Source organism: Trachypithecus francoisi, unplaced genomic scaffold (genome assembly GCF_009764315.1).
Source record: "Trachypithecus francoisi isolate TF-2019V2 unplaced genomic scaffold, Tfra_2.0 Lachesis_group3, whole genome shotgun sequence".
Classification (NCBI taxonomy): Eukaryota; Metazoa; Chordata; class Mammalia; order Primates; family Cercopithecidae; genus Trachypithecus; species Trachypithecus francoisi.
In genome coordinates, this window is record NW_022681468.1 from 108,789,902 (window position 1) to 108,812,923 (window position 23,022).

Genomic DNA, 23,022 nt, shown 5'->3' on the forward strand with positions numbered 1-23,022 from the left:
GACCTTGAGTGGAAGAGTAATGGGAAAAGCAAACATGAAGGTTCATTTTTCAGGCACCATGAGCAGGATGGATTGCAAGGGCCTGGTGCAAAAGCTCTTCTAGGATTTCAGGCCTGGAAGGGTGATGGTGTGGAGTGGGTCCGCAGCACAGAGATGGCAGGGCATTTTCCAAGGATGCCCAACAGACTGTGCTGATGAAACGGGGGCAAGGTTCCAGCCCATAGATTGTCAGCGGTACCAAGACAGTCAAAGAAGGAGGGGCGAGGGTGACAATTAGGCATCCCAAGGGAAATGTGTGGTCAGCAGGTGGAGAGCAGGACATGGAGTGTTAGTGCAGAGGCTGGGCACTACCTCGCCCCAGGGTGGCTGTTCTACCGGGCAAGCAGGTGCCACTGCTTGTCACTTCATGCAGGGATCCCATTAAGAAGAGGTCAAGAGGCAAAGCCTTCTAAAACCTGGGTTCTGGAAAAAAGCAGCAATGACAATAAAGATAACTATGAAAAGACGACCATCATCACCATTTTTAAGCACTCACAAGGTAACGTGTCCTCTGATAGGTGCTTTAGACACTATCAAAGGTGTTAAACACCGAGGTTCTGAAGATAAGCTGCCTGGAAAGGAAACCAGATTTCATTATTTACTGGCTGCAGATCTGGGGCAACTCATTTAACCCCACTACGCCTTCACTTTCTCATCTGTAAAATGGTGCAGTCACGACACTGGAATATAAACCCAGAAGAGCAGAGACTTCATTTGTCTTTTTACCACCAGAACCCCAAGATGGGACTCAGAGTAGGTGCTCAATAAATTTCTACAAAGGGAATAAACAAGTTCATTTAATCTTTACAACTATGCTGTCAGGTTACGTATTGTATTCACTCCATTTTAAAGATGAAGAAGGCTGGGCACGGTGGCTCATGCCTGTAATCCCAGCACTTTGGGAGGCCAAGCCGGGCAGATCACAAGGTCAGGAGTTTGAAACCAGCCTGGCCAACATGGTGAAACCCCGTATCTACTAAAAACACAAAAATTAGCCAGGTGTATTAGGAAACTATTAGGAGAGCTTTTAGTTAATCATGGAAACTGACATGTACACAATTAGCACGCCTGTAATCCCAGCTACTCAGGAGGCTAAGGCAGGAGAATCGCTTGAACCTGGGAGACGGAGGTTGCAGTGAGCTGAGACTGTGCCACCACACTCCAGATTAGATGACAGAGCGAGACTCTGACTCAAAAAAAAAAAATTAAAGATGAGGAAAAACTGAGTCTCAGAAAGGTTAAATAACTTAATGAAGGTCGCACAGCAGGTGGGGGACCTGGGAGTCCAACCTGAATCTTTCCAACTCTAAAGAGTGTGCTGCTAACCACTATGGTGCCCTTCCCCTCTATTAGTAAAATGTGGTAAGCAGAATGGCCCCCCAGAAGAATTAAAAGGCACCCTCGCCTCCTCGGAATGGGCTGCTGGGAAGCCTCAGCCGCTAACTCAGCTGAACCTTCCTTGATCCTAGTCATAGCTCACCAAGTTTCTGCACAGGAGGTTTGCTGCAAAGTCTAGACCCTGAGGAACCTGCCAGGATTTTATGATTTTGCTCAGGGAGAAGGGAGACCAAGCAGAATGTCTACAGTCTTTCTGACCTGGGGAGACTCACGCTTGAAGTCCTGGGTAGCCATAGCTGTGGGAAAGGACAGAACAAGCAGGCAGAGACTCTGGGAGGCAGAGTCAAGATACATTAGAACAGATGGCTTCATGGCCAGGTGGAAGCGTCCCGCAGCTAGAACAGTGCATGGCGGGCAAGGAGAAAGATGAGCTGCTGGGTTTGGCAGCCCTCACCTGTTATGATGACTTCATCCCCATCCAGTAGAAACTTCCTGGTCTGACCATTCCCCAGGTCGATGGGCTTCGTTCCCTTCCACGACAGTTCCAACATGGAGCCGAAGCTTTCTGGCTCCTTATTCACAGAAAAGGAAAGAATAACATGAATTTATGCCTTGGCTCGGGCACGGACCATGCTCAGCAAGACCTGGGAGTCCCGAGAAGCAGCAGGGTCCCTCATGCCCCTCAGAAACACTGTCTCGGCCTTGGTGGGATCACTGCAGAGATGCCTTTAAGACCTGGAACTCTGCCCCTTCTTCCTGTGGGGACAGCAATGGTTCCACTAAGGACATCGCTTATTTAGGAATCAGTGAATCCCTGACCAGAGTGCCCAGTGCCCCCTGCAGCATCCCCTCCCCACTCTGGAGGCTGCAGTTTGCCCAAATACTGTGATGCTTAACACCCTCCTGTCGAGAGCTCATGGAACAAGAGGGCTTGGCCAGGCCCCTGCAGGGAGTGACTGACGCATGCACCACCCCAGGGTCATCGTCTCCGAAGGTTCTGTGACTCCCGCAGGCTTACAGGGGGACAAGTGGGCAGGAAGGTGCATAGCAGCATGGCCACCTCATCCTGGGAGGGTACAGTGTGAGATGGTGACAACGAAGACACTATCACTGTCTCCTGACTCCTCCCCACATGTCACTGTGCTGCTCCCCTACAGAGGCAGAGACTCAGGCTTCCGTTCTCACACCAGTCTCCTTAGGTTTGAATCTGAATGAGAAGTCCCGACTGCACCCAGAGAGAAAGGCTATGAGGAAGACAGAGTTGTGAGATACACCCACCTTGGGCCTGAAATTCCTTCTTGAGGGTGAGCTGAGGGCCCTCGGGGCTGTGTGGGGAGTAGGGATGCTCTGTGTGGGCAGTCCTCAGTGCAGCCAAATACTCACCGGCCCGCTGATGGTCCCAGTAGCCAAGAGGTCCCCCGGCTGCAGGTTGCAGCCATTGACAGAGTGGTGAGTAAGCTGCTGCAGCATCGTCCAGTACATATACTGTGGGCAACGGACGCAAGGTGGAATGAGCAGCTGCAGGCTCAGCCTAGCATCCCGGAGGCAACTGAGCACAGCCTGCCCTGCTCACGACCACCTTCCCTGGCCTTTCCCCAGTCCCGAGCTCCCCCAGCCAGCTCTCTCCAGGCCCTTATAGCAAGGACACACTGTCCTCCTAGGGAGCTGCCCAGAGACCTCCCTCAAGCTCTTTCATCTCCTTCACAAGCTCCGACCTCAGCTCCTCTGCTACCTCAAGCCCACACTGACCACCTTCTCCAAGCAGCATCCCCTAGGGGCTGACCTTGCTGCTCAGTCCCTCAGCCTGCAACATGCCTATGTGTAAAACACTCCACTCTGCCCTGGGAACACCCTCCAGTCCTGCATTGGGAGAGTCTAAGTCCTCACCACAGCAGAGGCTTCTTGTGAACAAAGCCCTCGCTCCCATTCTCCCATGCCGGGCCTTGGGATGGACACTGGGCAATGGAGCTGAATGATTCAAACATGATGTCAGGGCAGGCCAAGAAGTGATGGAGAGCTATGGGAGGTCAGGCTGCGGGCAGAGGGGTCCAAGGTACCATGTGCCCCCCAAGACATTCAGAGGCAATGCACACCCACGCCTGTCCCACGCCACAGCTTCTCACATCGCCATTCCTACAGCCATACATCCTGGCATAGGAAACCCAAAAGATGGATTCTTGCCCACGAGCCCCCACAAGGAGGCCCCTTCATTTCTTCTTACTAGCCTAAGGAGCCCAGAATAATATTAAATTGGAAGGGAAATTAGGGGAACTAGGAATGGTTCAATGATTCAGAGGATATTCAAAAGGCCAAGAAACAAATGAACCATAAACATATGACTAACACGCCCAGCTGCATTAGTCATTAGGGAAATGCAAACTGCAGTCACAGTCCCCGGCATAGTTTGAATGAAAAGGCAACCACCACCAGGGCTGACGAGGATGTGGAGCAGGCAAAATGCTTACATGCTGCTAGTGGGAGTATATACTGGTATAACCATTTCAGGAAACTGTTTGGAAGTACTCCTAGGCTGAATCTACGTGTACGCTATGACCCAGCAAGCTTATTACTGGAGATACACTCCACAGAAATGTGCACATATGTGCACCAAAAGGTGTGTACTAAAATGTTCACAGTAACTCTATGATAGCCAAAAACAATGGAAACAACCAAACCTCCATCAATTGTGGAACTGATGTGACTTAAAAAAATAAGTCAAGTGTGGAATATACATACCGTGCAACACTAGAAGGCAATGAGAAAAATGAGCTATCACTGCAAAGAGCAACAGGGTCGAATCTCACAAATATAACACTAAAACAAAGAAGCCAGCTAGAAAAGAATACATGCTATTCTATGATTCCATTGCTATAAAACTGAAAAATAGGAAAAAAATATATGGTAATAGAGGTCAGGAGAGGAGTGACCTTTGCTGGAGGGAGTGATTAAGTGACCTGGTGGGGCCCAGGGGTCTGCTGAGGTGCTGGAAATGTCCTATTTCTGATCTGGGTGCTGGTTGCACAGGGATGTTCATTTTAGGAAAACTCTTCTAGCTATACATGTATAATATGCACTTTTTAAAATTTTTATTTTTTGAAATAGGGTCTTGCTCTATCACACATGCTGGAGTGTAGTGGTGTGATCATGGTTCACTGCAGCCTCAACCTCCTGGGCTCAAGTGATCCTCCTGCCTCAGCCTCCCAAGTAGCTGGGACCGCAGGTGCATGTTACCATGCCCAGCTAATTATTTTTACTTTTTGCAGAGACAAGGTCTCATTATGTTGCCCAGGCTGGTCTCAAACTCCTAGGCTTAAGTGATCCTCCCACCTCGGCCTCCCAAAGTGCTGGGATTACAGTAATGTGTGCATTTTTATCTATGAGTATTATGCTTCAATTAAAAGTTCACTTAAAAAATAAGTCACTCTCACCAATACAGCCCCTGGCAGGACAGGATAAACCAGGAACTAGACCTTTACAGGAACACCTATTGTCCCCCAAGAAAATCCCTGGCCACATTTATGCAGCCTCTATGTTGACAGACCTCTGTGACCCCATGGCCACTCCTAAAAGAGACAGGCCATAGAAGCTCCAGGCCCACAGGCTGAGCCATCATCATATCCCAAAAGCAATGCCCTCCTCCTGCTCCTGCCAAGAAGAAAAGTCTCTCTTTCCCCCAATTCTAAGAAGCAGTCTGATCAGCGTCAAAACTTACCTTAGAATTGGACTTGCATATAGTAGCCGCCTGGCTCATTCCTTCTCCTGTTGGAAAGAAAAGCAATATTGATGAAAACTTAATTCCATGCTTCAGGGAGGAAAATAAAAAAAGAATTGTTCTGTGGTTGAAGCTTCCCATCGTCCAACATGATTTCACTTAAAGTCTGTGAAACAATTAGCTCCTAGGACATCAGAGCTGGGATGTCCAGGGTTGGCCAATACATGCACACAAGTCATCACTTCCTCCTCCCACGCCTACAGCAGGCAGCATTAACTGATCACAGCGCATGTTTGCTCTGAGTCCACATGCAGCCTCAGAATCCTTAACACAGTGAACCTGGCACCCACAAATCCACTGGAGATAGTGTGCCATTTGAAGGCTACTTGTGACCTTTGACCAAGGATAATCTGCTGTCCCCTCAGAAGTCCTCTGGATAGCTGGGTCATCTGTCCCCTGCCAAGCTCCTCCAGTGATGGGCAATGTGCTACTTTACAATGGACTAAACAATATTTACTAAACATCGACTACATGCAAGTTACCGGACTGTTGTTGTTCCACTTCTGAACAACACTAATAAGTAGAAAGCTCCTCTGCTCCCTCAAAACCTGGCTTCTTCCCTTGGTCCTAACTTCCCCTCTGAGGTGGCACAGAACAGATGTGCTCTTCAGCCATGCGAGTTCTGGGTCCCCCAAGCCTGCTCCTCCCCAGACCCTTTCACCCAGATCCCAACTCAGAACATCAGAACTGCAAATGCAAGACTACATCTCTGGACACCATGCTTTCTGGATAACTTTGTCCCTTCTCCACCAGTGGCCTCCCCTGGGTGGGTTCACCTCTAGGCAGGCAGGAAGAAATATCTAGGATGAAACCAGATAGAAAATACACTCCAAGCATGCATAGTGGGTGGCAGGAGGCCAGCCTAGAACTTGTGATGCTTGGATTGAGTCCCAGCCCTGCCATTAGCCAGGTAGGTGGCTCGGGGTGAATCCTTCTCCTCTCTGAGCCTCCGCTACCTGACCTGGAACCTGAAAGAGCAGGCCCAGCACAGCTTCCCAGGGGGTCATGAGCAGCCAGGAGGCTCTCTGTGGCAGCCCTTTCTCCATGGAGCATCCTGCTCCCATGGCGACAGCTCCTCACTCCTGCAGGGTACTGAGCCTCCTGACAGGAACCACCTCATGAAGGGCCGAGACCCTGGAACTGGCAGTGAGAAAGACACGGCAAAGCCTGGTGTGTGCAGACAGAGGAGATGGAAGAATGGAATGGAGCTGGCTGGGCGTGGTGGCTCACGCCTGTAATCCCAGCACTTTGGGAGGCTGAGGCAGGTGGATCACCTAAGGTCAGGAGTTCGAGAACATCCTGACCAACGTGAAGAAACTCCGTCTCTACTAAAAATACAAAATTAGCCAGGTGTGGTGGCACATGCCTGTAATCCCAGCTACACAGGAGACTGAGACAGAAGAATTGCTTGGACCCAGGGGCGAAGGTTGTGGTGAGCCAAGATCGCACCATTGCACTCCAGCCTGGGTGACAAAAGTGAAACTCTGTGTCAGGAAAAAAAAAAAAAAGAGAGAGAGAGAGAGAAAGAAAGGAACGTAGCTAAAAAGGAGATGTGGCCAGAGTGTGGCTAGGAGGTCTGTGTGTGGCCACCAGGCAAACCCTCTCCACCTGAGGGCCCCCATTGGGACTGGAAAATGACACCTGACTCTTCCTAGGTACAGACCCTGTCCCAGACCTTTGCATGAATTGACATGTTTGGTCCTCACAACACACCATGAGGTCAACATCATTATTATCCCATTTCATAGATGACAAATGAGGACATGGTCAGGTTGGGCAACTTGCCCAAAGTCCCGCAGCTGAGGAGCAGAGTCATGGCCTGCAGAGCCAGTCTCTTTATTACCAACTCTCTGCTGGTCTGTTCACAGAGCTGGGTTGAGCAGCCACAGGGAGATGTGGGCCCTGTCTATCTCAGGGCTGGCCCAGGGTGGGGATCTCAGGCCTGTCTGCAAGACACTCAGGGCTGGCCCAGGGTGGGAATCTGGGGCCTTGATGCTCTGGCTCTGTGTGGCCCCAGGGGCTCAGCGAAGCCTCCTGCGAGCAGACCCACAAGGACATGCTTTCAAACAGGCACTCAATGAAATGTGCCACCCACCACGGAAGTGAGGGTCAGTAGTGATATGTGAGCGGGGGCCAGGCAGTCCCTGGAGAGGCTGGAGACGGGATTCAAGCGGAAGACAGAGGTGCTGGACTCCATCCTTTCAGCCCTATCACTGAGAGCTCAGTGATAGGGTTAATGCCCTATGGGCCCAGTTAGGTTCCCAGTGAGCACCAGAGCGTCCCCTCCCCTCCTATTTTATTTTATGTTATTTTATTTTATTTTATTCTATTTTATTTTATTTTATTTTTTTGAGACGGAGTCTTGCTCTGTCGCCCAGGCTGGAGTGCAGTGGCGCCATCTCGGCTCACTGTAAGCTCCGCCTCCTGGGTTCACGCCATTCTCCTGCCTCAGCCTCCCGAGAAGCTGGGACTACAGGTGCCCACCACCACGCTGGGCTAATTTTTTGTATTTTTAGTAGATGGGGTTTCACCGTGCTAGCCAAGATGGTCTCGATCTCCTGACCTCATGATCCGCCCGCCTCGGCCTCCCAAAGTGCTGGGATTACAGGCTTGAGCCACCATGCCCAGCCCTCTTTCCTTTAGAAGAGCCACACATCTCCAGGGCTGTAGCATGTGCCCCCACCCTTGCCAAAGCTCAGGAGCCTTCAGGACAAGGCACACAGGCACACATTCCCTCAGAGCTCCTGGCCATGTCAATCCCCCCACGACATACCTTTCAGGGCAACAGAGAGGTTGATGTCAAATGTGTAGGGCTGATCGTGGCAGAGATACGGCAGAGGCCTGGGGTCCTGGGAGGGCAAAGTACAGCACAGAGGTCACTGGCAGGTGGGCTGAGCTCATCTGGCTGGGCCCCCAGACCAGTCAGGCCTCCGGCAGCACCTGTTCCCCCAGGCAGAGGGTCTGAGACAGCAGGAGCATTTCCTCTCCAGGGTCCCAGCACTGTGTCCCTGGATAGCAGTGGGGGGATCATACTGTGGGGCTCCAGGAAAAGCAGCCAAGGAAGGGGCATCAGCAGGTCAAAGGTCACAGAAGCCAAACCAGAGATGTTCCTGTAAGCCATGGGAGGGGAAAGAAAGCGAAGGTGGGCAGCAGATAGGTCAAGATGGGGAACAAAGCATGGCCTGTGAGGAAAGGCTGGGGCCTGAAAGGGCATTGCAGGGCCCCCGGAAGGCAGAGGGGTCACAAAAGAAGCAGACAGCCCTGGCTGGTGCTGGAGCCAGCAAGGGAGGCAGCTTGGGTGGCTGGGCCAGAACATCTGCACTTCGGCCAAAAGCAGTGTTTTCCAAAGCATGGTACATCAGTCACCCATGGGACATGAGATCGTTTTTGGTGATTCTAATAGTTATAAAACACTGTAGCTAGTGATGCCAGTAGGAATATAAAGTTCCCTTCTTAATATATTAAGTTTTAAACTGGGAGCCACTCTGAAGAAAAACATTAAGTAGGCCGGGCGCGGTGGCTCAAGCCTGTAATCCCAGCACTTTGGGAGGCCGAGACGGGCGGATCACGAGGTCAGGAGATCGAGACCATCCTGGCTAACACGGTGAAACCCCGTCTCTACTAAAAACTACAAAAAACTAGCCAGGCGAGGTGGCGGCACCTGTAGTCCCAGCTACTCGGGAGGCTGAGGCAGGAGAATGGCGTGAACCCGGGAGGCGGAGCTTGCAGTGAGCTGAGATCCGGCCACAGCACTCCAGCCTGGGTGACAGAGCGAGACTCCGTCTCAAAAAAAAAAAAAAAAAAAAAAGAAAAACATTAAGTAAATAATAGTTCAGAAGGGGTAACAGTAGTGATGGTTGTACATAAATGGTGTTCAGGAAGGGCTGGCACAGAGGAGGATGGGCAAAGCCTTGTGATGACAGATCTGGAAGAAGGCAGATGACTGGAGGACAAGCAGAGAGAGGCTGTGGCCTTGTGGCCCTAGGGAGACTAGACAGGGCCGCTGCCGGCTAGAGAGAAAGCCACGTCCTGGACACCGAAAACGAGCAGGGGTGGGCAGGGAGCAGCGAGGAGAGAGCAAGGGGCGAGTGTGAAAGCCCCACAGTACTTCACTAGAACTGGCTTGCAGGGAAAGACCTCAAGGTTGTTTGTAGCACAGCAAACATGAGATGACCCCAGAGGCAGAGGAACACGGGAGAGCAGTGTGGGTGCAGGACCTGCACAGGGTGTTGCTAGAGGCCCCCAGCAAATGAGTGGTGAGATGCTCAAGTGAGGATGTGCAAATGGCTGGGAGCTTGGCCTGGATCTCCACAGGGAGGTCAGAATTGGAGAGGGGCATCGTGAGGACTCAGAGACACTGGAGAACGAGGACAGGTCACATGCCAGAAGCCAAGGGGTGAGGGAATGCCAGCAAGAGTGAGGGGCCACAGGAAGTCCATGCTGAAGGGGACACAAGGTCATGACACTGGCTATCGGGTCGCAGGTGACTCTGGCCAGATGTTGCTAGTGATGGAGTGGGGCAGATTGCAAGAGGCTGAGAAGGGGGGACTGGGACCAGGGGTCAAGGCCTAGGCCCAGTGGCAGACCCAGTGGTGCTGGGAACCAGAGGCTGCCGGGACTCCCTTGTTGCTGGGCTCCAAGCTGCATTCTATGAGTTGGGATCCAGGTGGCGCCATTTGCACAGAACACGATTTGATGGCCACCTGGGAGGTTGTGCAATGTTGGTACCTGCAGGGACTCCTCCTACCAACTGGCCAGATCCCCTGGTCTTGCAAGATTCTTAAGGTTATAAAATCCTGTGTTTTCTCCAAGAACTGTGCCAGGGTCAGGGAAACCATAAGGGAGAATGACCCCCTGGCTGCCTGGAGGTAATCGTGGCCAGGAACTCCCAGGCACTCCACTGTGGGCATGCCGTGGGCACAGGGCTTCCCTCCCGATGGTCTGCATGCCCGGCATGTCCACTCAGTGGGCAAGCAGGTTCGGAGGCAGCAGGGCTGGGTTTGGGAGATTCCTGCAGAGAATGTGCTTACCTGCTTTGGGTTGGGCACAGCAAAGGGCATGAGAGCATCCATGGGCACCACCCACGGAGAGATGGTGGTCCCAAAACTCTTCCCAAGGAATGGCCCGAGAGGGACATACTCCCACTTCTGAATGTCTCGTGCTGCAGAAGAAGGGCACACCCGGGACTTACAAAGGCTGATCAGGGCCTCTCCCCAAGATCCCCCCCTGCCCTTGACCAAGGAGCAGACACCCAGCACAGCCCCCTCCACAAAGCTCAGCCCCAGCCAGGCTGCCCCAGGACCAAGGGGCAAGAGCATCCAATGCCAAGGACAGAGGTCCTTTGAGGCCACTGTGCCAGGCTACAGCAAAGAGAAGGATGACCCAATGGTGGTCAGGATATCCCCAGGGAAGGGGCCGGAAGCTCATCCTCAAACTATGAGGGAGACACTTCCTGGGGCTTATGGTGCCACCTTCCTCCCACGTATGGCAAAGGGTTGAGAGCTCAGGCTCAGAAGCTGGACTGTTTTGCTTCAAATCTTAGTTTAGCAATTAACTGAAATCTCCCTGTTCCTCATCTGTAAAATGGGAATGATAATATTGCACATACCACGTAGGGATCAGCGGGAGAATATATGTAGGGTGTTAAGCACAGGGCCTGACACATAAGTGCTCAGTAAATATTAGTTATGGTGTCAGCCGTGTCCCTAGCCACTCATGAGGAAACTGGAGCTCAGAAGAGTTAAGTGAGTGGCCTGAGTTCTTAGAGCTGAAACTTTGTTTGATACCCAAACCCACACTCTCAGTCACTGCATCAACTGCCACTTTTGACCTGCACCAGATCTTCAGCTTCTATGAAATTGCCCCCAGTCCCCAGCCTCCTCCCCCTCATCTCCACAGGAGCAGAGCTCCAGTAATTACCACTCCAGTCGTTCATAAGGACCATCCCAAAAATGTGCTCATGGGCCTTGGAAATGGGGATCGGCTCTCCCAATCTGTTTCCAGGGCCTACAAAAAAAGCCTGACATGGGGGAGAGTTCATTAGAATCTGGAGCTGATCTGCCCACCCAGGTCACTTGTCACCTAGAGAGCAAAGGTCAGGTATTTCCAAACTCCAGCCATGGATCAGGACTGCCACAGGGGCCTGGCAAGAATCCACTGTGTTTCTAAGTCAGAGGTCAGGTAGACGCCTCAGGAAAGCAGCGTGCAGTGGTGTGCCCTGCCCCCGCCCCCAGCCTTCCTTCCACGCCCCTGAGGTCCACAGCAGCCTCCCCTCCCTTCAGTGCATCCCAGACCACTCTGCTCTTTCCTCTTCGTCCCATACAGACTTTGCCTTTCAAGACTTGACAGCTACATGGGGCTTGTAAAACTGAAACTATCAGAGTTTGTATTCATGTCATGAAAAGCCAGGCCAGACACTGTGGCTCACGTCTATAATCTCAGCACTTTGGGAGGCTGAGGTGGAAGGATCACTTGAGCCTAGGAGTTTGAGACAAGCCTGAGCAACATAGTGAGACCCACCTCTACAAAAAAGAAACAAAATTAGCCAGGCATGGTGGCACCTGTCTGCAGTCCCAGGTACTTAGGAGGCTTATGTGGGTGGACTGCTTGAGCCAGGGAGGTCAAGGCTGCAGTGGGCCGAGATCACGCCACTGCACTCCAGCCTGGGTGACAGAGCAAGACCCTGTCTCAAAAAAATAAAATTAAATTAAAATAAAAATTTTAAAAATGAAAAACCAAAAGACTGCCTCCTTCATGCAGCAAATAGTGCCAGAGAGAGCACACCCCACAGCCTCTAACCCCAATCCATCACCCCACTACCTCTAAAGAAAAACAGCACCAACGTGATGTCCATGAACCAACAGACTAGCCAGACATCATTAGAAAGAAAAAATTGGGAAAATCTCTTTCGAAAACACATAGACTCAGCCATGACATTTGCAAAACTTAGTCACCACTGTATTTGTTCTGTGACAGTAAACATTGCAAACTTTTCATCAAGATAAAAAAGAACCCAAAAGCACTATCTTATGGAGAATCCCACAACCTTCAGTCCAGGTGACCTGGGTTCTCTGCCCCAACCATTTCTCCACACGCTGACTCTCTCTGTCTTTTCTCTCCCCCTCTCAACAGGGACCATACATGGGTGAAGTGTCTGCCTGCAGAGTCCTTAGTTCTCCCAGAGAGAAGACCGTGGCCCCAAACCAGGGCTCAGATGCCCCGCTCTGATGAATCTCAGTTGGGAGTCCTCCTCCCAAAGTCTCACATGGCACCCTTGCTAAGGCAAGAGGGGGCAGAGGGCTGGCAGGGAATGCTCTGCTATCCACAGGCTATTCAGCAGTGCCCGTTCATTTCCCTCCTCTGGACTGAATCCAGAGAAATCACATGGAAGCCCAGGAGAGACAGGGAGCTCCAGAAAAGCAGACGGGCCTTCCAGCCTGCCTCCACCAACCAAGGCTTCCCACTGCCTCAGCCTGACTCGGTGGCCCCACGACAGCTTCTTCTACACCATCAGTGATGAGGCACTCAGAGTTTCCTGAGGCAACGCCTAAAACTGTAGGTGCTGACTATGGGAAAGCCCCCTCCACCTGCCTGTCTGCATTTCCCACATGGAGGCTGACTCCACCCTTGCGCATCAGACGACTCAGGAGATGCTGAAGACACTGCCAGGTCCCTGGAGCACTCCCTTCCCCAGGTCAGCTCCTCCTTCCCATCACTTTCCTGGTCCCCTCACCTTGGGGGCTGCCCAGATTTCCATGTCCCCTCTGGAAAATGGGCAGCCCTGCAGCATGAGGGATCCTTAGGTGGTGGGACCAACTATACCAACATCAACATCCAGGTTGTGATAGGCACCATGGTTATGAAGGATGCTGCCATCGGGGGAGGCTGTGTGAAGGGTATTGGGATCTCTGTATTATTTCTCACAACTGCATGTTGAGTCTACAATGACCTCAAAATAAAATGTTTAATTTAAAAAAGTATGCAGCCCTACAGTGACCACAGTTCTGAGGTTGTGTGGGCCCAGCTATGGGGCTGATACAGTCAATTCTTGTCACTCCTGTTAATTATTATTTTGGGGTTTTTTGTTGTTATTGTTGTTTTGTTTGTTTGTTTTTGAGATGGAGTCTCGCTCTGTCAACCAGGCTGGAGTGTAATGGCGTGATCTCTGCTCACTGCAACCTCTGCCTCGTGAGTTCAAGCAATTCTCCTGCTCCAGCCTCCCAAGTAGCTGGGATTACAGGCATCCGCCACCATCCCCAGCTAATTTTTGTATTTTAAATAGAGACAGGATTTCACCATGTTGGCCAGGCTGGTCTTGAACTCCTGACCTCAGGTGATCCACCCGCCTTGGCCTCCCAAAGTGCTGGGATTACAGGCATGAGCCACTGTGCCTGGCCGGGTAATTGGTTTTTATAAAGTCGTCATGAACACAGAATTAGCAAATACAGAATGACTGTTCCCAGAGGAAACACAGGATTAGGTTCCTACAAGCCTTTGGTCAGAAAATGTTTATCAACTAATCAAAACTTAACTATATAACCTTGTTTTATGTATGTTTCTGCTTAAAACACTTTACATAATATATTTTGTTGATTCATGAACATTGAGCTCAGGCAGCAGCACTGTACCTTGCCTGAATGAAGCTTACTAACACGCGTATTCTATCCATTAGGCACATCACAGTCTTCCTGTGCTACGGACACTAGACGGCACTTCAGCACTGCACTTGAGGCCATTATAAAAAAACAGTGAAACCGCCAAAAAAGCACAGATACACAAAAAACATGGCACTAAATAGACCACAAACGACACGTGTTTACAGCATGAGCTGAGACAAGAAGGGAGAGTAACACCTTGTCCAGCCTCACCTGGGAACGTGCTCACCGGGCAGCTCATATTTCACTGCTCTGCGCATGTCCACACGTGCCCACAAAAGCTCTGTGAATATTAATTTTGGACTTACAAATAAATATTAGCAAATAGTTGTGAATTCTCAAATACAGAATCTGCAAGTAATGAGATTCAACTGTCCTTCTGACGGCCAGGTGGGGACACAGAGCAGCTGCCAATGTGGCTGAAGAGGAGAGAAGTGGGCGGCTCATGGTGCAGGAAGCCATCCCAGAGGGATCCCGTGGCAATAAAACACCAAGCTCACTTACCATTTCCAGCTCCATGTCCAAGAGCTTGCAGGCACCATATACAGGAGGCTTAGCTGGAATAACACCAGAAAAAAAAAAGACTGCTGTGAGTGAGGCCACAGAACTCACTGTGTGGGAACAAAGAGCTGGGCACCAGCAGGGTCTGGATGCGGGGGTCACTTACAGTCATCAGGTTTCATCTGTCCCATGGGCCTTCGGATTGGGGTGCCAGACACCACAATGGAGGAGGCACGGCCATGGTAGCCCACTGGTAAGTGCAGCCTGAGAAAGAAAGGCAAGAGAATGCAGGGCATCAGAGCTGTTACATGTTGTCAATTAAGTTTAAAAACTTCAAAAATTAGAAACAAAGAGTCGCCATATACATATGGCTCAAAAATCAAAAGGTGTTTACAAGTTTCCATCCATGGATACATGGATAAACAAACTGTGGTACATACATACAGTAGAATATTATTCAGCCTCAAAAAGGAAGAAAATTCTGGACTAGGTGCAGTGGCTCGCGCCTGTAATCCCAGCACTTTGGGAGGCCGAGGCAGGCAGATCACATGAGGCCAGGAGTTCGAGAACAGCTTGGGTAATACGGTGAAACCCGTCTTTACTAAAAATACGAAAATTAGCCAGGCATGGTGGTACATGCCTGTAGTCCCAGCTATTCGGGAGGCTGAGGCAGGAGAATCACTTGAACCTCGGAGGTGGAGGTTGCAGTGAACCGAGATCGTACCACTGCACTCCAGCCTGGGCAACAGAGTAAAACTCCGTCTCAAAAAAAAAAAAAAAAAAGATACAGCCATGTCCTAACTCCCAGAAAATATGGAAAAAGAGTACTTTTACAGTTAATCAAGTTAAGAATCTTGAGATGTGATCATCCTGGATTATCCAGGTGAGCCCTAAATCCAATTAGAAATGAAGAGAAGATGTAGAGAGGAGGAGAAGGCCACGTGAAGACAGAGGCAGACACTGGAGTGATGCAGCCACAAGGAACGCCTGCAGCCCCCAGAAGCTGGAAGCAGCAAGGACAGGGATGGTCCTAGAAGCTTCAGGAGGAGATGGCCCTGCTGACACCTTGATTACAGACTTATGGCCTCCAGAAACTGAGGGGATAAATTCCTGTTGTTGTGACTTTTTCTCATAGCAGCCCCAGGAAATGGATACAGACCCACACCACACCTCACACATAAAAGGAAATCCAAATGGATTCAAGATCTAAATGTACAAAGAAAGACTAATACAGGCCCTAGAAAAAACAACAACAACAAAAAAACACACACATACACAAAATTTCCAAAAACTTGGGGTGGAGAAAGCCTTTCTAAACATTACACAAAAGTAAATGCCATAAGGAAAATGACTGGCATGCTTGACTTTATAAAAATGCAAAACTCTGTATCTAGAAAGACTGACAAACAAAGAAAAAAGAACATACCGGGAGAAAGTATTTGCAATGCACTGCAACAAAGGGTTAATTTCTATCACTTATAAAACACCTTTTAAACAAATAATAGAGAAGTGACTGTATAGATAAACTGGCAGAGTATGCAAAAACATCTGTGAAAAAATATATAAGAAGTCCAGGCACGGTGACTCATGCCTATAACCCCAGCACTTTGGGGGGCCAAGGCAGGCAGATCGCTTGATTCTGGGAGTTTGAGACCAGCCTGGTCAACATGGCGAAAACTCATCTCTACAAAAAATACAAAACTTAGCCAGGCATGGTGGCATGCACCTTTAGTTCCAGCTACTTAGGGGGCTGAGGCAGGAGGATGGCTTTAACCTGGGAGGTCAAGGCTGCAGTGAGCCAAGGTCATGCCACTGCACTCCAGCCTGGGTGATCAAGTAAGACCCTGTCTCAAAAAAAAAAAAGAAAGAAAGAAAAAGAAGGCCAGGCGCAGTGGTTCACGCCTGTAATCCCAGCACTTCGGGAGGCCAAGGCGGGCGGATCACGAGGTCAGGAGATCGAGACCATCCTGGCTAACATGGTGAAACCCCGTCTCTACTAAAAATACAAAAGATTAGCCGGGCGAGGTGGCGGGCGCCTGTAGTCCCAGCTACTCAGGAGGCTGAGGCAGGAGAATGGCGTGAACCCAGGAGGCGGAGCTTGCGGTGAGCTGAGATCGCACCACTGCACTCCAGCCTGGGTGACAGAGCGAGACTCTGTCTCAAAAAAAAAAAAAAAAGAAAATATATATATGACACTGATTAACAGTTTTGCCTCTGGAGAAGGGAACTGGATGGTGGCCCATAGGTGGTTGAGTTCTGTTTTTTCCCATTGTTTACCCTTAAGTATCTTTTGAATTCCCAACCACGCATATATATTGACTCTTTTTATTGCTTTTAATTTTTTAAATGTTTGATAAATTATTTTGCAATATTTATGATATACAAAAACATGTAATAACAAAAGTCACCATGCACTACCAAGGAGCTAAAGAAATAACACTTCACTAATCCAGTCCAATGCATCCTTGGGATCCCTCCCTGGTCTCACTCTTCTTCCCTCCCTTCCTGCCCCTCACCCTAGAGGAAATCAGCATGGTCCTCATTTCCCTATATTTCTAGACACTTTCATTACTGTACTGTTTTTTTGGGCACCGGGGCGGTGAGGTATGAGACAGAGTCTCGCTCTGTCACCCAGGCTGGAGTGCAGTGGCGTGATCTTGGCTCACTGCAACCTCCACCTCCTGGGTTCAAATGATTCTCCTGCCTCAGCCTCCCAATTAGCTGCGACTACTGGCGCCCGCCACCACACCTGGGTTTTTTTTTTTTTTTTTTGAGACAGAATCTCGCTCTCTTGCCCAGGCTGGAGTGCAATGGCATGATCTCAGCTCACTGCAACCTCTGCCTCCCAGGTTCAAGTGATTCTTCTGCCTCAGTCTCCCAACTAGCTGGGATTACAGGCACCCGCCATCATGCCCAGCTAATTTTTGTACTTTTGTAGAGATGGGGTTTTACCATGTTGGCCAGGCTGGTCTCGAACTCCTGACCTCAGGTAATCCACCCGTCTCGGCCTCCCAAAGTGCTGGGATTACAGACGTGAGCCACCATGCCCACCTGCTAATTTTTGTACTTTTAGTAGAGACAGGGTTTCACCATATTGGCCAGGCTAGTCTCAAACTCCTGACCTTGTGATCCACCCACCTCAGCCTCCCAAAGTGCTGGGATTACAGATATGAGCCACTGCGCCCAGCCCTACTGTACCATATTTGTGTATCTTTTTATAAAAATGATATTTTACTGTGTAATTATCTTGTATTACCTACTCCAAAAAACTTATTTTGTGAAAGACTGAGGTAGATTTAAACTTATTTACATGGAGATATGTCAATGATGAAGTGAAAAAAAGCAAATTTCAGCATGGCCGCATTTTGTTAACGAAAGAAATAAAATGTATATGTATGCATGCATACGTGTAGTCATGCATGTGTAACCTGGAGCAAAGTACAGGAGGCAGCACATCCAACTTGTTCAAAGTAGTTGCCCCTGGTGAGTGGCTGAGGAAGAGCTCCCTTTTTTACCCACTTTGGTTCCTTTATTGGATTAAATTATAAAATTCAATTGCATGCAATTACATGGCATGTAATAATGCAAACAATTCAGATGAAAAAAAGGAGTTAGTCATCTCTCCCCATCCACCCACTCCCCTGAGGAAAGCAATGTTAATCTGCAGTCTGATATTTTTTGCCTTTCTGTATGCTCATACCAGCCTATGGAAATAATGTATGCATAAGTGTGTGTGTGTGCACGTGCACATGCGTATGTGTGTGTTAAACTGAAAAATAGCCCTCCAAAAGATATCCAGATCCTAATCCCTGCAGCCTGTGGATATTATTACATGGCAAAAAGGGTTTTGCAGATGTGATTAAGTTAGGGATCTTGAGATAGGGATACTGTCCCTGGTTATTTGAGTGAGCCCTAAATGTAATCACAAGGGTCCTTATAGACAGAGGCAAGGTCAAAGGAGGAAGTAGGAAATATAACAGTGGAAGCGAGTGGTTGGAGTGATGTGAGGAAGGGGTCAAAAGGCAAGGGATACAGGCAACCTCTAAAGCCGAAAAGTCAAGGAAATGGGTTCTCTCCTAGAGCCTCCAGAAGGAACCAGCCCTGCTGACACCTTGGCTTTAGCCAGTGAGACTGATTTTCAACTTCTGGCCTCCAGAACTAGAAGAGAATATATTTATGTTTTAAGCCACCAAGTTTGTGGTAATTTGTCACAGCAGTAACAGAAAACTAATACAGTGTGTATGTGCATATATATTTTTTGTGCTTTTTTTATAAAAGTGAAACACACTTTACCTAATTGCCTAAGCTTACCTATTTCACTTAGCATAGGTCAGTCACCGTCTCTCTTGATCTAAATCTTTCACTAGCTACAAAACATTTCATACTGTGAAGAGACCAATTTTTCAACCATTCCTCCACCGATAAGCATTCAGATTACTTCCAGCTCTGGGCCACCAGAAACTCTGCTAATTAACATCCTTGCTCTTGGATACAACCCACTGGTGCTTTTATTTCTGTAGGATAGATGCATGAAAGTGAGCATTGCAGGTCAAAGAGAAGACACATTTTAAATTGTAAATGTTTTACTTTACATATTTTCTGTAGTGTTTGGGTTAATTCCAGTAAATATACACTACATTTATAATAAAGACTATATACATAAAGTTAAAAAGTCACAGCCGTGGGTCATCTTGCATCAAACATGGCTAGAGAAGGCCTGTTTGCTCTTATTCTGCAGGAGAACATGGGGCAAGGATGGCTGTGGCCCCCACACTTGGTTTCAGACACAGTCAACACTCATTTCCCAGGTCCCGGCTCTCCTCTCACTTCCTGGTACCCGTGCCTTTTGGCCACTGGGATCCTGGCACATAGGTGATAGCCAGCTCTTCTGGGGCTGGGCAGTCCACTGGGTCATCACTGCCAAGGACACTCAGATAGACAAGTTGAAGCTGGCTGGGGACAAATACAGCCTGGAGTCTGTAAAATGCAAGAGTCTCAAATATTTGCCCATCTCACATGGGAGCCTGGAACCCGGAGTACAGGTTCTGGTCTCAGATTCACCCATGCCTTGTTCTGCAACCTTGGCCTTGTTGCTCAAGATGTCTGACTTGGAACTGCTCTCTCTCCCTTTCTTTCTTCTTCATCTTGGTTCTAACAGACCTTCCCCTCATAGCATAGCCTACTGGAGACACTCACTCGAGAGAGAGTAAAGCCCGATCCCTAACCCAGCTCCTGTGTGTGACTGATGGCACCGGGGCCTGGGGTGTATGCCTGTCACTGCGTCCAAGCCCTCTTCAGTTCCAAGGAATCATCTCACCCAGCGGACAACACAGAACGAAGGGCAAGGATCCCAGCTCTGCATCCTCAGATTGGTCAATGGCCTGATCTGGGGGCTGGGAGACAGGCTGTGGCCCTGTGGTGCTCAGGCAAGTTGATCCTTCTCTGAGCTCATTTTCCCTTCTGTAAAATGGGGCTTACAATCATGGCCTTGTGACATCACAGAACTACTATGAGGATCAGACAAATGAATGAAACAGATCACATGTTGAGGAATATACAGCACTGGCACATTTGAGGATTCTCATTCATCAGAAAATGTAAGTATGGAGCATGCTAGAGTCTAAGACTTGCCCATAGTACGATAATACACAGCTTATAAATGAAAGACTCCAGAAGGAGCATAGTGATTCAGGGAATCTAATTCCAACCCCTGCTGTCCAAAGGAGCTTAAGAGACTAGCCCTTCCACCCCACAGCAAGTCCTGAGCCAAGCTGAGCAGGAGACCAGAAGCTGAGACCACTGCTTCCAGAGGTTGCAACATCATAACTGCTTTTCTCCCCAGTTTACTTTAAGAAGAACTTGGCAGCCCCTGAGACAAACATGCTGCTGGAAATGAAAAGAAAGACTTTGAACTTATGCAAACATTTGGCCCAGAACATACCAATTTGGCATCAATGCATTCTCCTTGTCCCTGAACATGATTCCGACATTGGTAGCATGCTGCCGAGAGGAATAGAAGTCTGTGTAGTCTCCTGCAGAGGAGAGACCCAAGAGATCCCATCAGCAACCCAGATGCCTCAGGAAGGAGAATGGACTGTTCTAAGCACTGGAGCCATGAGTGTGCACACAATACTGTTTACACATCCAGAGCTCAGCCTGCAGCCAGCAGTGACAGCACCAAATGCAATATAAAATATCCTCACTGAAGATTTGTTCTTAGAGCCCTCAGCTGAGAAACAAATAAGAAATTAGGAGTCCAGACTTTCTGAAACTGACAGTGGAATGTGAACACCAACTGGCTGATACCACCCCCCTTCTCAGGCTCCCCACTTTTACCACACACAACTGCCATTTCCGAGTTCCCACAGGCTCCCTCACCACGCGTATACTGACTGACTTCTCCTCTGTCCTGTGTGTTCAAATCCTGGCAACTCTTTGAGGCCCCCTCCTCCCTGAAGCCTTCCCTGCTCTCTCTAGCAGGATCTCTTGCCCTTCCAAATCCCCTCCCCTGAATCCTTCTGGGGCAGGCTTCGCTTCCCACTGGTGCTCCGGTTATGTGTGTGCACATCTTTGCTAGACTGTGGACATTCCAGGACAGCCCCAGCCCAGTCCTCATTTTCTTGGACTGCCCAAGTGCCAAGGACAAGGGTGTGCGCGCTGCAGATGCATATCAGTGCCTATTGATTATGAAGAACTGAACGGGCTGGCCAGCAAGCTGTAGGCATATCTATCATTCGGAGAATTAAAAATCTGAAAGAAAAACCAGTTGGGACAGCCTGCCTGTTTTATCTTCCTAAATGTCTCCTCGTCTCCTCAAAGAAAAAGAAAAAAAAAAAGCTGGGTATTCATCAATACCAACAGCCTAGACTAGCAACAGTCATTGTGAAGGGTGAGGAGAGGAAGAAAAGTCCACAGGGCAGGTGGAGCCTTAGCTGCTGCTTCCCATCTTTGGTCCCAATGCATAGAAGTAATAGCTGAGAGATTTTTCAAAAGAATAAATCCATAACAAAAAAATAATAATAATAACAAGAAAGAGCACCATCAGTCAACCAGACATGATGAGGAATCCCTGAAAGACATATGGTTTGCACAACAGCTGGTTTGCCAAAAAATAGCACAGTCCCATGAGTGCATGAGAGTAGGGAGTGAGAGGGGCTGGGAGGAGGCAGGTGACTCAGCCCCTGTCCCCAATCCCATCCTCCAGTCAGCTTAGCCCAAGCAGCCCAGCAGCAAAGGACTCTCCCCGGACAGCAAGAGCTGTTCCAGAGAGGCAGTGTACCCCAGGGCAGGGTCAACCGGCTCCTCAGCTTACAGGTGCCCGGGTAACCCAGCTGAGGAGGACTGTGCACAAGGAAGAGGGCTGTGCTTTGGGCCACAGGCTGAACCAGCCTCTCTGCTTTAGGTTGAGAGTTTCAACAGCTCCAACTTCCTGAATGACGCTCCAACCAGACATCCTGCCACGTGCTCAAACTGGGCATAACCCTCTGGCGTCTTTCCTCAAAACTGCTCACAGACTGAGCTCAGAGAACTTGTTCCATAGCCTTTGGGGGAAGGAGAGCAATTTGCTATGCAGGGAGCCATGTAGTTAGTCATGAACTTGACCAGCCTGCAACTCACTACCTGAGCCAAGATATAGCCTGAGTGAATGCCGGGCTTGGGTGCTGAGAAAGGTCAGTGATGAGCGGGGGTAACAGCCCCAGAGCCCCTCTATCTCCCCGCCCCCAGCAGGGACCCTCCACCCAGATGCAGAATCAAAGCACCTGGCCAGCCCTCTTGCCCATGAAGCTGCTCTGTTCTTGCCTTGGTGAAGAGACTGCACTCACCTATGGTGGCTGGAAGGTGCATCGTGGCAGAAGCCTGGGAGATGAATGCACTGAAACACAGAACCAGGGGCTTCAAAGTCAAGCAGGCAGCAAAGCGCGGTCCCACCCACAGGCTCAGTCCAGACCATCCCCAAGATTATCCACAGTCTCCAGTGGGCACCTCCTGGCTGGCCTGGGGCCAGAGCTATGCTGAACCTTTCACAGCTGAGAGGACATCCACCCACTGAAGCCGTCTCTATATTCTACCCTAGGAAATGGGACTAGACAAGTGGAAACTCTTTCCTACTCTAGAAACCAGATGAGGGCACAGATGATGCTAATGAGGACCAGCTGAGTAAGAGAGAGGGCCAATGGGCCTGGCCTGGCCTAGCTCGGGCAGCTCCAGTCCAGGCACCAAGGCAATCCCAGTCCTCCCAAAGCCCTCCCATCAATATGCAGCTCAGGCAGGGGCTGTATGGGGGCAGGTCTGACTTGACCACAATAAGGCTGCCAAGCCGTGACTCAGAATGGCACTGACCACCACACAGCCCTCATCTCCCCTGCTGTATCCTCTCATCACCTCCATGACCACGTGCTTCTCACCGCTTCCGAAGTTCAGTGTCATCTCTGAGTCTGGCTTGGCTCACAGACAGCAAGTTCTGCAAGAACACTCTCGCCTCCTTCCAGGCAGCCTGACCCAGGCCCATGAAGCTGTTGAGCATAGGCTAAAACCAAAACATGGAGAAAGAAGATTACGCACAGGAAAACCCAGGGAGTATCCCTCCTGCCAATGGGAGGCCAGCCAGCTTGCCTGCCCCTGCCACTTCTCTCCCATTCACTCACACTCTCAGGACCTCTGCTCTTAGTTTTGCCATCTATTCATCAAGCTGGAGAAAAGCATATCCTCCCTTGACGT

At 49.7% G+C, this 23,022-nt stretch overlaps 1 protein-coding gene across 6 annotated transcripts in view; it reads right to left on the reverse strand.

Moving 5' to 3' along the window:
* FAH (fumarylacetoacetate hydrolase) overlaps nt 1–23,022 on the reverse strand; it is a 36,363-nt gene that overhangs the window by 5,548 nt on the left and 7,793 nt on the right. For 5 of the 6 annotated variants that reach the window (XM_033189231.1, XM_033189227.1, XM_033189226.1 and 2 more), the window contains 12 exons: nt 22,710–22,831; nt 22,128–22,177; nt 20,246–20,336; nt 14,471–14,568; nt 14,308–14,360; nt 11,069–11,168; nt 10,180–10,310; nt 7,923–7,998; nt 5,090–5,136; nt 3,265–3,345; nt 2,761–2,862; nt 1,832–1,949 (listed from right to left, as the gene is read on the reverse strand). In XM_033189231.1, coding sequence (XP_033045122.1) covers nt 1,832–1,949; nt 2,761–2,862; nt 3,265–3,345; nt 5,090–5,136; nt 7,923–7,998; nt 10,180–10,310; nt 11,069–11,168; nt 14,308–14,360; nt 14,471–14,568; nt 20,246–20,336; nt 22,128–22,177; nt 22,710–22,828 — 1,066 coding nt within the window. In that variant the 5' untranslated portion in view covers nt 22,829–22,831. The remainder of the gene's footprint in view (nt 1–1,831; nt 1,950–2,760; nt 2,863–3,264; nt 3,346–5,089; nt 5,137–7,922; nt 7,999–10,179; nt 10,311–11,068; nt 11,169–14,307; nt 14,361–14,470; nt 14,569–20,245; nt 20,337–22,127; nt 22,178–22,709; nt 22,832–23,022) is intronic. The other variant, XM_033189229.1, reaches the window with a different exon arrangement.